At 36.8% G+C, this 15,831-nt stretch overlaps 1 protein-coding gene across 2 annotated transcripts in view; it reads right to left on the bottom strand.

The window, feature by feature from the left end:
* The window catches only part of TSHR (thyroid stimulating hormone receptor), a 192,255-nt gene that overhangs the window by 71,111 nt on the left and 105,313 nt on the right, over window positions 1-15,831 (bottom strand). For both annotated transcript variants that reach the window (XM_011969701.1, XM_011969702.1), the window contains one exon: window positions 3,991-4,062. In XM_011969701.1, the coding sequence (XP_011825091.1) occupies window positions 3,991-4,062 (72 nt within the window). The remainder of the gene's footprint in view (window positions 1-3,990; window positions 4,063-15,831) is intronic.

The following is a 15,831-nucleotide window of genomic DNA, read 5'->3' as shown; positions in this document are numbered from 1 at the left end:
TCACTTGGCCCATATTATCAAATGGAAGTTCCAGTTTCTCCAACCTAATGACACCTCTTTGGAGGGCTGTGATAGCTTGGTTGTGAAGACAACTGGTAGGAATCGTTTATTCAGTGGGATAAAAATTGCTATTCCCTGCTTACTTACCCCATTCTATAACTAGGAAAAATCAGATCCTACTTCTTCTTCATATGTAAATATCATATAATCATTACAATCATCATATGACTTATCATTCAAACTGGGCTATTTTTGTGAGTTAAAGCAAGGTGCTGTTAACAATTATGCCAGAATACCAAGTGGGAATTTGAACCATCTCAGACAAACCTAGCTTCATCCTATTGATCTCTTTTTTCTCCCCAAGATATATCAAATCTTTAATCATTATTCAGGTATGTATATGTGCTTTTATTCCACAGATATGTATTGAACATTAGTTGTATGACAGACATCCTTCTGGACAATGACAAAACAGGCCTGTTCCCTACCTTCAAGGAACTCACAGTACTCAGAGATACAGATTAACATACAAGGTAAACGGGATTAACGCAAGGTGTTAAGTGCTTGATAGAGTTCAGGGAACCCTATCACTTAACCCAGACTGGAGAATCCAGCACTCTTCCTGGGGGAAGCCTCAGTGGAGCCTTCAGATCTGTTTGGGTGTCTCCTATATCTCAGTCAACCAACCCTCTTCTTATTGCTCATCACTTTTATTTCAAATCTTCTCATCAAATTTCTAACTCTGCCACTTCCATCTTCCATCTTCTTAGATGTCTTTTAATAATTTGATAAGTTATAGAAATGTTTGAAATTTTAACATGAGAATGCCTTGAATTCCCAACCAATAAGCCTGTTAGTTTACCTGCATCTGTCCCATCTTTTCCTACAACTGAGACAGTTAAGTAGAAAAGGGCTCCGTAGCAGAACCTTCAACTGCCTGTGCCCTGGGAGAAGTGTGTACTAGGGTGGAGCTTTGTGAAGTTCATTTATAGTGGGGAGGAGCCTGGCCTCTCCTGTTCTGAGGTGGTACCTGGGATTCAATCTGTGAGGTGGGAAACGGGCTAGGAGGACTCTCGCTTTGCTGAGAGTCCCTGTTTCCCTTTTTTCCCCTTTCACCCAATAAATTCTATTTTTATCACTTTTCAAAGTGTCTGTGAGCCTAATCTTTTATGGCCATGTGACAAGAACCTGGCTTTTAGCTGAACTAAGGAGAAAGTCCTACAACATAACTTTCTTGTTATGATGTAAAAAGGACCATCTTCCTATAGAAGGCCAATCCCTCTATTTGAATCTCATCCCCTCCTGCTTCTTCTGGGACCACATGCTCTTAAAATTGTTCTTTCTTCACTCTCTTTAGCTTCTCCATCTCTATGGATGCCTCCTCCTGGTCCCAGTTACACCTACTTGTTTGTGACTCTTAATCTCTACCTGAATCTCTCCCCGTGTGCCCCCATATACCCAGAACTCCCAATCTTCTTTACTCTAATTTATTTTTTTCTTTGTCCCATACACTTATTTCCTTCTAAATTAGTATCTAATTTGCTTATTTATTGTGTTTTTGGTTCATTGTCTATTTCCTCCCATTCAAATGGAAACTCCATGGGGACATGGATCTTTGTTTGTTCCCTGATGTATCACCAGCTCTCAGAGCAGTGATTGGCACATAGTAGGGGCTAAACAAATATTTGTCAAATGAATGAAAAATTCTGTCTATGTCCTGATATGTACTCAATATAACTGCACCTCAAATGCCATACACCCCAAATTGAATTCCTAACACGCCCCCTGACCCTCCACAGCAAATATACAAAACACTTCTCTGCCTAAATGAATGTGCTCATCAACCACACAGATGTCCTAATCAGAAACTTGGATGCATTTCTTTTGCATCTCCCACCATCTCCAAGTCAGTCAACTTTGAAGTTTATCAGCCCTCCCTTATTTATGTCTCAAATCTCTATCCTTTTTCATTATTCCCACTCAATGATCATCCTTCAGTTTCCCATCCCGTCCTTTGGGCGCTGCATCAGCCTCTTCACTAGCTTCCTGCCTACAGCCTTGCTCCACTTCCACCCATCACTCCACTGCAAAGCCAAGGGAATGTTTCTCAAATGAAAATCTGACCGTTTCACTTGCCTGCTTAAAACCATTGAATGGCTCAGCCCTTAGGGAAGATTTCAAACTCCTTCACATGATTTACAAGACTCTGTACTAACTTAGACCCAAGTTTTATGTTTTTCTATTGCCCACCTCCCTGCCTAAGCTCTACCTTCAAGAAACTTTTAATTCTTCAGAAAGCCCAGGATTTTCCCTTCTGCTTTTTGCTATGTAAGACAGATCACAGGTCAGGTGCGATTTTTTTTTTTCAGGAAGTCTTCTCCAACTCTTCTCCCTGCTCCTGTTTAGATAATAGACCTCTTATGTGAGTTTCCATATCACCCAATAACTGACCCCATCATGACACTCATCACTCTCTTAGGAATAAAACTGAACCTCTGTGAGTTTTGTCTACTGTTACACACGGAACATCTAGCAAAGTGCCAGGCACAAAGTAGGGCTCAATAAATATCTGTTGAATGAATGAAGTAATGACCAAGCTGCTAGGACATGCAAGTAGAGACACCAAATAGGCAGTTGTATAAGGTAGATGAAGGAAAAGGAAGAGCTAAAGAATTTGAGGTTTTTAGCTTATAGGATGCTAAAGTGGTGCTGTTAAAAGAGAAGGAACAGCTTGGGAGGAAGATGATGTGTTTATTTTGGATATGCTGGTTTTGAAGAGCCTGTGAGACATCAAAGTGGTAATGTTTGGAGATTAGTTGTATTAGGAAATAGTGCAGCCAAAGGAATGGGAGTGTTTACTCAAGGAGAGTGGGGTATAGAGGAATTAGAACAAAATATACAAAGAAAGAGCTGGTAATTAAGTAGCTGGCAAAATTAAAATAGGAAGTCCGAAAAGGAGACTGAGGAAGAGTAGCCGGGTGGGACAAGAAGAGGAATGAGAGAGGAATATGAAGGAAAACAAAGAGGCAAGAATCTGAAAGAGGAAGGACTTGTTAGCAACATAAAAAACTGCAGAGATGTTCAATAGGATGGTCTCTCAGTCTCAGCACTGCTGACATTTTGGAATAGATAATTCTGTTATGGGGAATGTCCTATGAACTGTAGAATGTTTAGCAGCAACCTTCACTTTTACCCACTAGGTGCCAGTAGCAGCCCCGTCTCTACCAAAAATGCTAAATGCTTCTAGGGGTAGAGTTGCCTGTGGTTGAGAACTACTGAAATGACAGAAACACTAACAAAATGGCCATGGTGTGAGTACATTTAGCCAAAAACTGTACAGATTGCTTCTGGTTATATTATTTCGCATGCCTGAATTATCTGGATTGCCTGTCAAAATCAATTAAATGAAATAAAGATCTGCTTCATTTCATTCACTCTTTGTCAACCCAATATGGAAAATCCCTTTTCTCCTCACTCTAAGGGGATAGCAATTCAATTTTTAAGGTTTAGAATTATTTTTAATTTTCTTTTAAAGCGAGAGAGATTTGAAACCATTGGCTATGTTTATAATAAAATGTAAATATTTGTATTAGTAGTGCAAGGTGATTCAAGAATTGGTGACTAGGACAGATGGATGTTTGTCTATCTGTATATATGTTTAGCTTATAAACTATGGGATGTTTATAGGAGAGATTTACAGCTAAAGTTTTGCCACATCCCAAGATATATGAAAATACATAGAGAATCATGAAATTCTCAAAACCAAATGAATTTAAATTTGATTTAGGTTTTAAAAAATCATATAGGAACTAGGGAGTGGAGATATAGCAAAATCAAATAAAAATTATGTACATAAAATTGTCATATACATTGAAAATGTAACTGCCATTGATTTATGCAAGTATAATAGCAAGTATTTTTCTTGATAGGACACATTTAGAGAATAACATAGCACAAATGCAAACTTCTTTTTATATTAAAAAAACTTACATTCTGGAAATATTGGGCAGACTAGAAAATGCGTGACTTGGAATGGTTCTCAGGCGAGTCTCAATAAGCTTCCTGTGAAAATAACAATTACACAATTAGAGTTTTAATCTTTGGGCCTTTCTAATAATTCACCTTAGTTATAAAAACACATTATTAAAAAGCATGACCATTTTTACATGTTTCCTTACACATAATCAACAAAAAAATACTCAACAAACATACCAAAGAACCATACGTATACATTTTTTCTCCCAATAAGAACTGAGTGTGAGATTTAGATGCAGAAAATAAATCATCAAACCTCATCTATGAATTAGCAGTAAACTAATACATCTTGCTTTGCATCACACTTTATTTGCTAACTGAAGGGCAACATTTTTGGGGGGTCTTTTTATTAAATTGAAAAAACGTGATTGTTTTACCTTTTACTTTAGGTTTGGGGGTACATGTGCAAATTTTTATATAGGTAAACTCATGTCACAGGGTTTTTTTTTGTAATGATTATTTCATCACCCAGGTATTAAGCCTAGTACCCAACAGTTACTTTTTTCTGCTCCTTTCCCTCCTCCCACCCTCCGCCTTCAAGTAGGCCCCAGTGTCTGTCTGTTCTCTTTTTGTCCGTGAGTTCGCATCATTTAGCTGTTACTTATAAGTGAGAACATGTGGTATTTGGTTTTCTGTTCCTCTGTCAGTTTGCTGAGGATAATGACCTCCAGCTCCATCCAAGTCCCTGCAAAGGACATAATCTTGTTCTTTTTTATGGCTGCATAATATTCCATGGTGCATATGTACCATGTTTTCTTTATCCAATCTGTCACTGATAGACATTTAGATTGATTCCATGTTTTTGCTATTGTGAAAAGTGCTGCAATGAACATTCGTGTGAACAACATAATATATTCATAAGTATATTAAGACTACTGAATTTATAACATGCACTTGTCAATGGAAATGTCTTGGAATGCTATCAGAATATACATTAAGTACATATTAAAAAGAATTAAATGCATGTTTTAAATCTTAAGGGTTAAAAATAGTGGCATGGTTACTCCCTTCTTGCACAAGTAAAAGTCTCCTCAATCATATCTTGATCTTATCATCTACGTGCTGCAGTCTGGCAATAACTGACTGGCAAGGAGCAAATTCTTCCTCAGAATCTTAAGACATCTTTGTTGGATTTGCACCTTAAAGGTGTGACTTTTCCTCCAGTTTGCTTTTTTGGAGACTCTTCAGAAGGTGGAGACTGTTCTCATTATACATAATGAAACACCTTCATGCATTCCAGTATGCCTCTCCACCTAGGCACTCTATTTTTTGAGTTATGGTCTTTACTGTAGTTACTACTTGAGAATCTTGTATGGAAAACAGTGTGCATAGTGTATTAACTTGGCAAAAAGACAGTGCCTTAAACACTACTCAGCTTCTCCATGTGTCTGTTTTTGCCATTTAATCACCCTGGTAATCACACATCATCCGGTTAGTACCTCATTTATAGATATTAGAATAACATTGTGTATTTTTTCTTCTCTAAGCTGAGGGGTTACTTCTCAACAATCTATTTCCTTGGTCTATGCTTTCTTTGAATTATTCATTTTTGCAACGATTAAAATATATCTGTAACTTGCCTAATCAAAGCATCAGCAAGACCAAATTAATTGGTAAAAGGACCTATTAAAATGGATGGAGGAAGGTGATGTGAATGACAAAAGAGTAAATCTTCAGCTCTTTCCAACCTCTGGTGTTTCGCCATGAAGCCCAATGTTGCCTTAATATTATTTCAGAAATTCAGGTCCCATAAATTACTTGTTCTCCTTTGAAGGCCTCTTACTTATATTTCCTTAATTGAGTTATCCAGATTCTGAAGCTAAAAAGATATGAGAAGAACAAGTCATTCTACCAAAATCTCTGTGTAAAATTGGGCCATGCCAAAGGAACACAAAAGACACATACCTGTTGAGTATCACCCAAGGCAACTGAGTTTAAGCTTAAAGATAGTCTTACTCATAGAGCTGTCATAAGGCAAATATTTTGTGGGCATATTTATGGTAAGATTTTAGGTAATATGGGTCTAAACTGTAACTTTCACTGACTAAAATTTTTTGAATTTAGCCCGTGTTCAAAAGTAAATAATGTATATAAAATTAAATACAAAACTAGAATAAGATTACAATGGTTTCTAAGAAATTGAACGACTCAATAAAGCAAATAATCCTATTAAAATGGGCAAATGATGTGGCTAGACACTTCTCAGAAGAAGACATATAAATGGCCAACAGATATATATAAAAATGCTCAACATCACTACTCAACAGGGAAATGCAAATTAAACCATGATGAGATATCACCCTGCACCTGTAAGAATGGCTATCATCAAAAAGGTGAATGCTAGCTAGTGTTGGCAAGGATGTAGAGAAAAGGGAACCTTCACACACTGTGTTGTGGAAATGTGAATTAGTACAACTATTTTGGAAAAAAGTATGAAGATTATTTAAAAAACTAGAAGTAGAAATACCATATGATCCAGCTATGCCACCCAAAGGAATAAAAATCAGTAAGCTGAAGAAGCGTCTGCACTCCACATTCACTGCAGCAGTATTCACAGTCGCCAAGACAAGGTAAATTTAAAGCTTTCTGGAAAAGAGTCATGATTCTAGATACCATTAAGAACATTTGTAATCCATGGGAGAAGGTCAACATTTCAACATTAACAGGAGTTTGGAGGAAGTTTATTCCAACTTCCATGGATAATCTTGAAGGGTTGAAAACTTCAGTGGAAGAAGTAACTACGGATGTGGTGAAAATAGCAAGAGAACTAGAATTAGAAGTAGAGCCTGAAATGTGACTGAATTGCTGCAATCTCATCATGAAACTTGATTCAATAAGGAGTTGCTTCTTATGAGTGAGCAAAGAAAGTGGTTTCTTGAAATGGAATCTAGTCTAGGTGAAGATGCTGTGAACATTGCTTAAATGACAACAAAGAAATTGAGAGTATTACATAAACTTAGTTGATAAAGGAGAAGCAGGGTTTGAGAAGATTGACTCCAATTTTGAAAGAAGTTCCACTGCATATAAAATGCTATGAAACAGCATTGCATGCTACAGAGAGATCTTAGCACTGGTAGACTACACCATGTAGTGTAAACATAATTTTATATGCACTGGAAAACAAAATAAAATTGTGCGACTTACTTTATTGTGATGGCTTGTAAAGGAACCCATAATATCTTCCAAATCTTTCAAAATTGAAAAAAGGGTGGTTTTTAAGTGTTCTCATCACAAAGAAATATGTAAGGTGGTATATATGTTAATTAGCCTGATTTGATCATCCCACAATGTATACATGTATCAAAATATCATGCTGTACCCCATAAATAAATATAATTATTTGTCAATTAAAAATTAATAATTTTTAACAGAAAAAGTGCATTACTTTACTATTTTTATCTTTATAGGATTGTATCTACCACATGGAGTTGCTATGAAGATGTAATAAATTATTATTAGAAGCACTTATAACAATGTTAGGAACATAGTGAACACTAGATGTTTTAAACAAAAACATATAAATCAGTTCATCAATTTCTTGATGATGAGAAATACAACTGTCACATAGATCTGAACATTCGTGATGGTATGACCAATTTTTCTTTTCAGCAGACTATTTTAGGGAACCATGAAATATTCAGAAGTTTGCCTGAAGATCATGAAATCAATAAAAACAGGAGATGGACCCATTTTTAAAAATGTTCTCGGGCTAAGAGAGCATAGTATTGTTGTTTCATACAAGAAATGACCTTGCCTCAAGGTCTGAACACTGATTTAAGTTTCCTTTCTCCTGGACATGGACTGGTTGGGAATTTCCAGAGTTCTCATCTCTGACTCCACTTTTCCTTTGCATTTATTGCTGATCAATCTCCTGCCTGATGGATGTTTTTTTCACATTGTAGAGTGTTATTCTGTTTTCCTTAAGAGATTTTATGTCTTTATTATGATCCATTGTGTGTTACTTTTTGATTTCATTTGTTTCTAAGTGCTTAGGGAGAATTATAGTGCACCTTCAATATTATTGGGAATATTTTATTGTAAACTGTGTTACTCTGTTTTCATACTGCTTTGAAGAAATACCTGAGACTGGGGAATTGATTCACAGTTCTGCATGGCTTGGGGGGCCTCCGGAAATACAATCATGGCAGAAGGTGGCAGAAGGCGAAGGGCAAGCAAACACCTTCTTCATGGCAGCAGGAGAGAGAGAACAAAGGGTGAACTGCCAAATACTTTAAAAACCATCCGCTCCTGTGAGAACTCACTATCCTAAGAACAGCATGGGGGAAACCGTCCCCATGATCCAATCACCTCACACCAGATCTCTCCTTTGACATGTGGGGATTACAATTCAAGGTGAGATTTGGGTAGGGACACAGAACCAAACCTAGCCTTGGACTGCCATTTAATATGTGTAGTGCTTTTACTTGGTATGTAAATAAAAGAAAAAAATTTAAATGTATCTCTTTGCTCTTCCTCACCCCTCACAGAACCATTTGGGCTTTGAGGAGCACTGTTTAATACCTATATGATTTTCAAACATTATTATTTTATGGATGAATAATCTGAAGAGAGGATGAGTGACTCAAATTCATTTCATAAAGTAATACTAGCCAATTTTCCTGCAAGCTTTTCATTATAAAGTACACATAGATATGGTATTCTAAAACTACATAGCCATAGATAGATTCCTTCCTTTGCTATGCAGTTGTGATCCAGAAGCATTTCAGGAACCAACACACATTTAGTAGACCACATATATCGAGTGCCTACCATGTTCCAGGCATTATGCAGAGTGCTGGGGTTGCTATGGTAAAGAGTCAAAGCTTCTGCCTGCCTGAAGCTGAGACCAATGTGGGAGCCAAACTTTGTTTTAAAATCTCACTTTAATAACTATATGCTATGAAGAAATAATACAAGACCTATGTGAGTACAGTGCATCCTCACTTAATGTCCTGGTTAGGTTCTTGGAAACTAAAACTTTAAGAAAATGATGTATAACAAAACCAATTTTACGACAGGATAATGGATATAAACAAGAGTTAAATTCCAATGGCATATTTCTGGTCACAAAAACATCACCAAACTTCTAAATAAAGACCAAAACACTTATACTATCAAACATGAAATAAATGTGAACTATATATACATTTAAGAAAGACAAATAAAAGCAAGATAATTATTTACTCAATTTTCAGTGAATCAGAGAGTGAGGGCAATCCTAGGGGTGGTAGATTCAATCAAAGAATAAATGTTTGCAAAATGAACATTGTCAGAAGCACCTCCTACCACCACGCAGTTCAGAAACAAACCACAAATACAGTGAGCTCACTAAGCACTTTCATACTGCATTGTTTATTGTATGATTATCACGTACTGAAAAAGTTTTTATTTTACAATAACTTGTATTTATTCATTCATTCATTTTCCAACCTGCTTAATTCCAGCTCAGGGTCACTGGTGGCCAGAGCCCGTCCTGGCAACTTGGAGCAAAGTAGGAACCAGCCTTTGACATCATTCTATTACAGGACACACTCGCAGATATACCCCTGCACTCATCAGATTGAGACCATTTAGACACGCCAACGAATCTAGCATGCCCATCTTTGGGATGTGGATGGAAACCGTATTAACAGTAAGAGAAGAAAGCCCATTTAGATATAGGAAGAATGTGTGAACTTCCCATGGACAGTGATCCCGGCCAGGAATCAATGTTTCTTTTTTCATCAACATTATAACAAAATGACCTTATTGGAAGATCTGCTGTATATGAGAAGTCCCCTTGAAAAAACTGAATTCAGCTGAGACCTGAAGGCTTCTGTTTATGACAGAGTCTAAAGGATATTACAACTTCAGTGAAAGAAGTAGGGTGATGAGTTGAAAGTCAGGGCTTTCTTAACCTCAACTGAAAAAGGGATAATAATATCCATCCTCCTCATTTATTGTTATGAAGAGAGAGCAAGGTAGATATAAAAGCGAACTATCTATTGCAAAGTCCTGAGTGAATGTCAGGAATTATAATATATGGGGTCTTAGCTACAATGTTGTCCATAAACATAGCAGGCATTCAGTTAATACTTCTACATAAAAGCCAATGAACAGGCCAGGCGCGGTGGCTCACACCTGTAATCCTAGCTCTTTGGGAGGCTGAGGCGGGCGGATCATGAGGTCAGGAGATCAAGCCCATCCTGGCTAACATGGTGAAACTTCATCTCTACTAAAAATACAAAAAATTAGCCTGGCACCTGTAGTCCCAGCTACTTGGGAGGCTGAGGCAGGAGAATGGCACGAACTCGGGAGGCGGAGGTTGCAGTGAGCCGAGATGGCACCACTGCACTCCGGCCTGGGCGACAGAGCGAGACTCTGTCTCAAAAAAAAAAAAAAAAAAGGCCAAAGAACAAACACATGTCATCTGTCCAGTGTTCTGGAAAGCAGCTGTCCTTACAATTGGCAATGTGGGCTTTGGCACAGGGTAACTTTTTTTCTTGGTTCTCACATGCCTTTTGGCAGTTCATAAATTCACCATCTATCATTAAAATTTCATAGTGTTGTCAGTGAATTTTATTCAAGGAGAAAAGACCTAATTGTCTTAAGGCATTTTCAACCCAGTCAGAACAATGGGCTAGACATTCAAAAATAGTATGTATGTATTTATCACCTATATATTCTACTCAGACACATGGAATACCATAGTCAAACATTTTGGGGGAGGGATGTGTGTGTGTGTGTGTGTGTGTGTGTGTGTGTGTGTGTGTGTGTCTGTATTTGCGCCAGTTGTTTGTGCTGTTGTTTAGGAGGAAAAAAATAATTTTGTTTGAAAAATGGCCAAAGAGTGAGTTCTTCCCATTCTTAATTTGCATTTCAGGTGTCAACACTCTTGCATTAATTTTCCTTTCAGTATGTGTTTCAATTATTATACATTGATTTAAAACCACATATTTTCTACCCACCATGCCTGTTTCTTTCCTTCATTTATGTAGATCCAAATTTCTATTTTCTTTTTGTCTTGAAGAACTTCCTTTAATGTGTTTTGTTTTTAGTACAGGTCTGGTGGAAATGACTTTGCTCTACGTTTGCTTATCTGAGAAAGTATTTTTACTTTTAATATGGGAAGATACTTTTACTGGATATACCATTCTATGTAGGCAGGTTTTTTCCAATACTTTAATGATGTTATTCTGTTGTATTCCAGCCTGTGAAGTTTCTGACAATAAGCCTGTTCCCCTTTTAACCTTCATTCCTTTGTAGGTAATGTGTATGTTTTTAATCTGGCTACTTTTAAGATACTCTCTTTATCACTCATTTTCAGCAATTTGATTATGATATGTCCTGGTATCATTTTCTTTATATTTATTCTTCCTGAGATTCATAGAGAGGTTCTTGGATTTATGGGGTTAGAGTTTTTATCAAATTTGGAAAATATAAGATTATTGTTGCATTAAAATTTTTCTTTATTTTTTTTTCTCTCTCATTTCCTTCTGGAACTCCAATTATGTATAAGATAGATCACAAGATAGATCACTTTGATATTGTCATGTGGATCATTGATGCACTCAATTTTTTCTGTTTTTTTTATTTTTATTTTTTTTCCTCTCTGGGCTTAATTTGGATAGTTTCTATTGCTAAGTCTTTAAGTTCTAATTTTTTCCTCTTCTGTAGTATTCAATGACATTAATCTCATCCAGTTTATTTTTCATTTTCTATATTTTTAATTTTAGAAGTTCCTTTTAGATCTTCTTTATGTCTTCCATTTTTCTCATTATGATTATGCATTCTTTTATTTTTTTGAGGTTGTTTAGAAGACTTATAATAGATGTTTTAATGTCATTTCTTGTTAATTACATCATCTTTGTCATTCTGGGTCTGCTGCTACTAACTCATTTTTCTCTTTGTTCTGGATCATGTTCCCTGACTATGGAAGTAAAAACATGGTCACAAATTTCCCTCTTTGGGAATCTGGGCTGACTTTGATTATCTGCTTGATTATAGAATGTGGTAGAAGTGTGTTCTGAAATTTTGAGGTTACATTAGAGGAAGCCTTGCAGCTTTCATCTGAGTCTCTTGGAATACTCTCTATACTTTTATATTTCACAGTAAATATGTAGCTATAGGTAACCAAAATACCCAGTATATGTCTGATATTATTTAGGTAGGAATTTTGTATTTTTGTAATTACCCTGTGGGTTTCTAGCTTCCATAATTATTCAGTAAATGTGAAATTGGTTTGAATTTATGTTTTCATTGAAACAGCAGTGATGATGAAAAAAAACCAAGTGGGAGGTGAATGATGAGAACACATGGACACGTGAGGGGGAATGACGTACACTGGGGCCTGTTGCGGGCCATGGAAGGGAGAGCATCAGGAAGAATAGCTAATGGATGCTGGACTTAATACCCAGCTGCTGACAGGTTGATAGGTTCAGCAAACCACCATGGCACCCATTTACCTATGTAACAAACCTGAACATTCTACACCTGTATCCCAAAACTTAAAATAAATAAAAATTCTTTCATTGAAGAAAAGCCCAGGATCAGATGGGTCTTTTCTTGTTAATTTTTTTCCTCTCTGGGCTTAATTTTGGATAGTTTATATTGCTAAGTGTTTAAGTTCTAATTTAATTCCCGTTCATCTTTTAACCTTCATTCCTTTGTAGGTCATGTGTATTTTTTTAATCTGGCTACTTTTTTTTTTTGAGACAGAGTCTCGCTCTGTAGCCCAGGCTGGAGTGCAGTGGCGCGATCTCCACCTTGGCTCACTGCAAGCTCCGCCTCCCGGGTTCACGCCATTCTCCTGCCTCAGCCTCCTGAGTAGCTGAGACTACAGGCGCCTGCCACCGCGCCTGGCCAATTTTTTTTTTTTTTTGTATTTTTAGTAGAGACGGGATTTCACCGTGGTCTCGATCTCCTGACCTTGTGATCCGCCCGCCTCGGCCTCCCAAAGTGATTTTAAGATATTCTCTTTATCACTCATTTTCAGCAATTTGATTATGATATATCCTGGTATCATTTTCTTTATATTTATTCTTTTTGAAATTCATCCAGAGGTTCTTGGATTTATGGGGTTAGAGTTTTTATCAAATTTGGAAAATACATGATTATTGTTGCATTAGAAATTTGTTTTAATTCTACCAAATGTATAACAAACTAATACCGATCTTCCCGAAGTATTTTTAAAAATTGAAGAGGTGGCAATTATCCCTAATGCATTGTACAAGGCCAACATTACTCTGTTACCAAAATCAGACATGGACACAACAAGCCCAGTTCTTTTTTCATCTTTTAGCTCCCACTTGTAAGTGTGAACGTGTGGTATTTGGTTTTCTGTTCCTGCATCAATTTGATGAGGATAATACCTTCCGACTGCATCCATGTCCCTGCAAATGACATGATCTCGTTTCTTTTTATGGCTGCATGGTATTCCATTGTGTATATGTACCACATTTTCTTTATTCAGTCTGTCATTGATGGGCATTTAGATTGATTCCATGTCTTTGCTATTGTGGATAGTGCTGTAGTGAACATAACGTGTGCATATCTTTATAATAGAATGATTTATACTATTTTGGGTATATGCTAAGTAATGGGATTGCTGGGTCAAATAGTGTTTCTGCCTCAACATCTTTGAGGAATCACCACACTATCTTCCACAATAGTTGAACTAACTTACACTCCCACCAACAGTGTATAGCATTCTTTTTTTTTTCTCTGCAATCTCGCCAGCATCTGTTGCTTTTTGACTTTTTAGTAATAGCCATTCTGAACTGGTGTAAGATAGTATCTCATTGTGGGGTTTTTTTTTTGAGACAGAGTCTCACTCTGTCGCCCAGGCTGGGGTGCAGTGGCGCGATCTCGGCTCACTGCAACCTCCTTCTCCTGGGTTCAAGCAATTCTCCTGCCTCAGCCTCCTGAGTAGCTGGGATTACAGGCATGTGCCACCACGCCCGGCTAATTTTTTGTATATTTAGTAGAGAAGGGGTTTCACCGTGTCAGCCAGGATGGTCTTGATCTCCTGTCCTCATGATGCGCCCACCTCGGCCTCCCAAAGTGTTGGGATTACAGGCTGAGCCACTGTGCCCAGCCTCATTGTGTTTTTGATTTGGATTTTTCTAATGATCATTGATGTTGAGCCTTTTTTCATATGATTGTTAGCCCCATGTATGTCTTCTTTTGTGAAGTGTCCATTCCTGTCCTTTGCCCACTTTTTAATGGGGTTGTTTGTTTTTTGTAAATTTAAGTTCCTTGTAGATTCTGGATATTAGACCTTTGTCAGATGAATAGATTCCAAAATTTTTCTCCCATTCTGTTGGTAGTCTGTTCACTCTGATGATAGTTTCTTTTGCTGTGCAGAAGCTCTTTACTTTAATTAGATCCCATTTGTCAATTTTTGCTTTTGTTGTAATTGCTTTCGGTGTTTTTGTCATGAAATCTTTGCCTATGTGTATGTTCTAAATGGTATTGCCTAGATTTTCTTCTAGGATTTTTAGCTTGGCATTTTTCATTTAAGTCTTTAGCATATCAATCACCTTATACATTTATCATTTCTTTGTTGTGAGAACATTGAAAACACCCTATGCTAGCTATTTTGAAATATACAATGCAATATCGTCAACTATAGTCACCTGACTGTACAACAGAACACAGAACTTATTTCTCCTATCTAACTGTAACTGTACCCATTGACTAATATCTCCCCATCCTCCTCTTACCCCTACACTCTTCTGCCTCTGGTCACCACTTCCCTACACTCTACTTCTATGAGATCAACTTTTTTAGATTTCACATATGAGTAAGATCATACAGTATTTGTTTTCCTGTTCCTGTCTTACTTCACTTAACGTAACGTCCTCTAGATTAATCCATATGACCCTAAATGACAAGATTTCCTTCTTTTTTTATGGCCAAATAGCATTCCATTGTGTATATTTGTGACATTTTCTTTATTTGTCTCTTGATGAACACTTAGACTGATTCCATATCTTGGCTATTATGAATAGTGCTGCAATAAACACGAGAGTGCAGATATCTTTTTGACATACTGATTTCATTTCCTTTGAATATATACACAACAGTGAGCTTGCTGGATCACATGATAGTTCTAGTTTTAATTTTTTGAGGAAACTTCATACTGTTCTCTATAATGGCTGTCCTAATTTACCACCAAAAGTGTATGAGAGTTCTCTTTTCTCCACATCTATACTACCATTTGTCATTTTTTGGTCTTTTGAGAAAACCCATTCTAATTGGGGCAAGGTGCTATCTCATTGTGACTTTTATTTCTTTTTCTCTGATGATTAGTGATGTTAAGCATATTTTCATATACCTGTTGGCCATTTCAGAAATGTTTATTTAGGTCTTTTGCTCATTTTTAAATCAGGTTACAGTCATGCATCACTCAAGGGTTGGAATACATTCTGAAAAATGCATTGTAACGCAATATTGTTGTTGTGTGAACATCACAGAATGTACTTACACAGACCTAGACTGTAGAGCTTATTGCTCCTAGGCTAGAAATCTGTATAGTATATTACTGTACTGAATACTGTAGACAATTGTAACATGATGGTAAATATCTGTGTATGTAAGCATATCTAACCATAGAAAAGGCACAAAAAATACAATATGGTGATCTTATTGAATCACTTTTATCTACGCTATCATTGACCAAAATTTTTCTTTAACTTTTATTTTAAGTTCAGGGGTTCAAGTGCAGGTTTGTCCCATACGTAAACTTGGGTCTTGGGGGTTTGTTGTACAGATTATTTCTTCACCCAGTTATTAGGCCTAATATCCATTAGTTGT

This window comes from Mandrillus leucophaeus, unplaced genomic scaffold (genome assembly GCF_000951045.1).
Source record: "Mandrillus leucophaeus isolate KB7577 unplaced genomic scaffold, Mleu.le_1.0 Scaffold90, whole genome shotgun sequence".
Classification (NCBI taxonomy): domain Eukaryota; kingdom Metazoa; phylum Chordata; class Mammalia; order Primates; family Cercopithecidae; genus Mandrillus; species Mandrillus leucophaeus.
The sequence above is the reverse complement of the archived record's forward strand: the minus strand, read 5'-3'. Positions and strand labels throughout refer to the sequence as shown.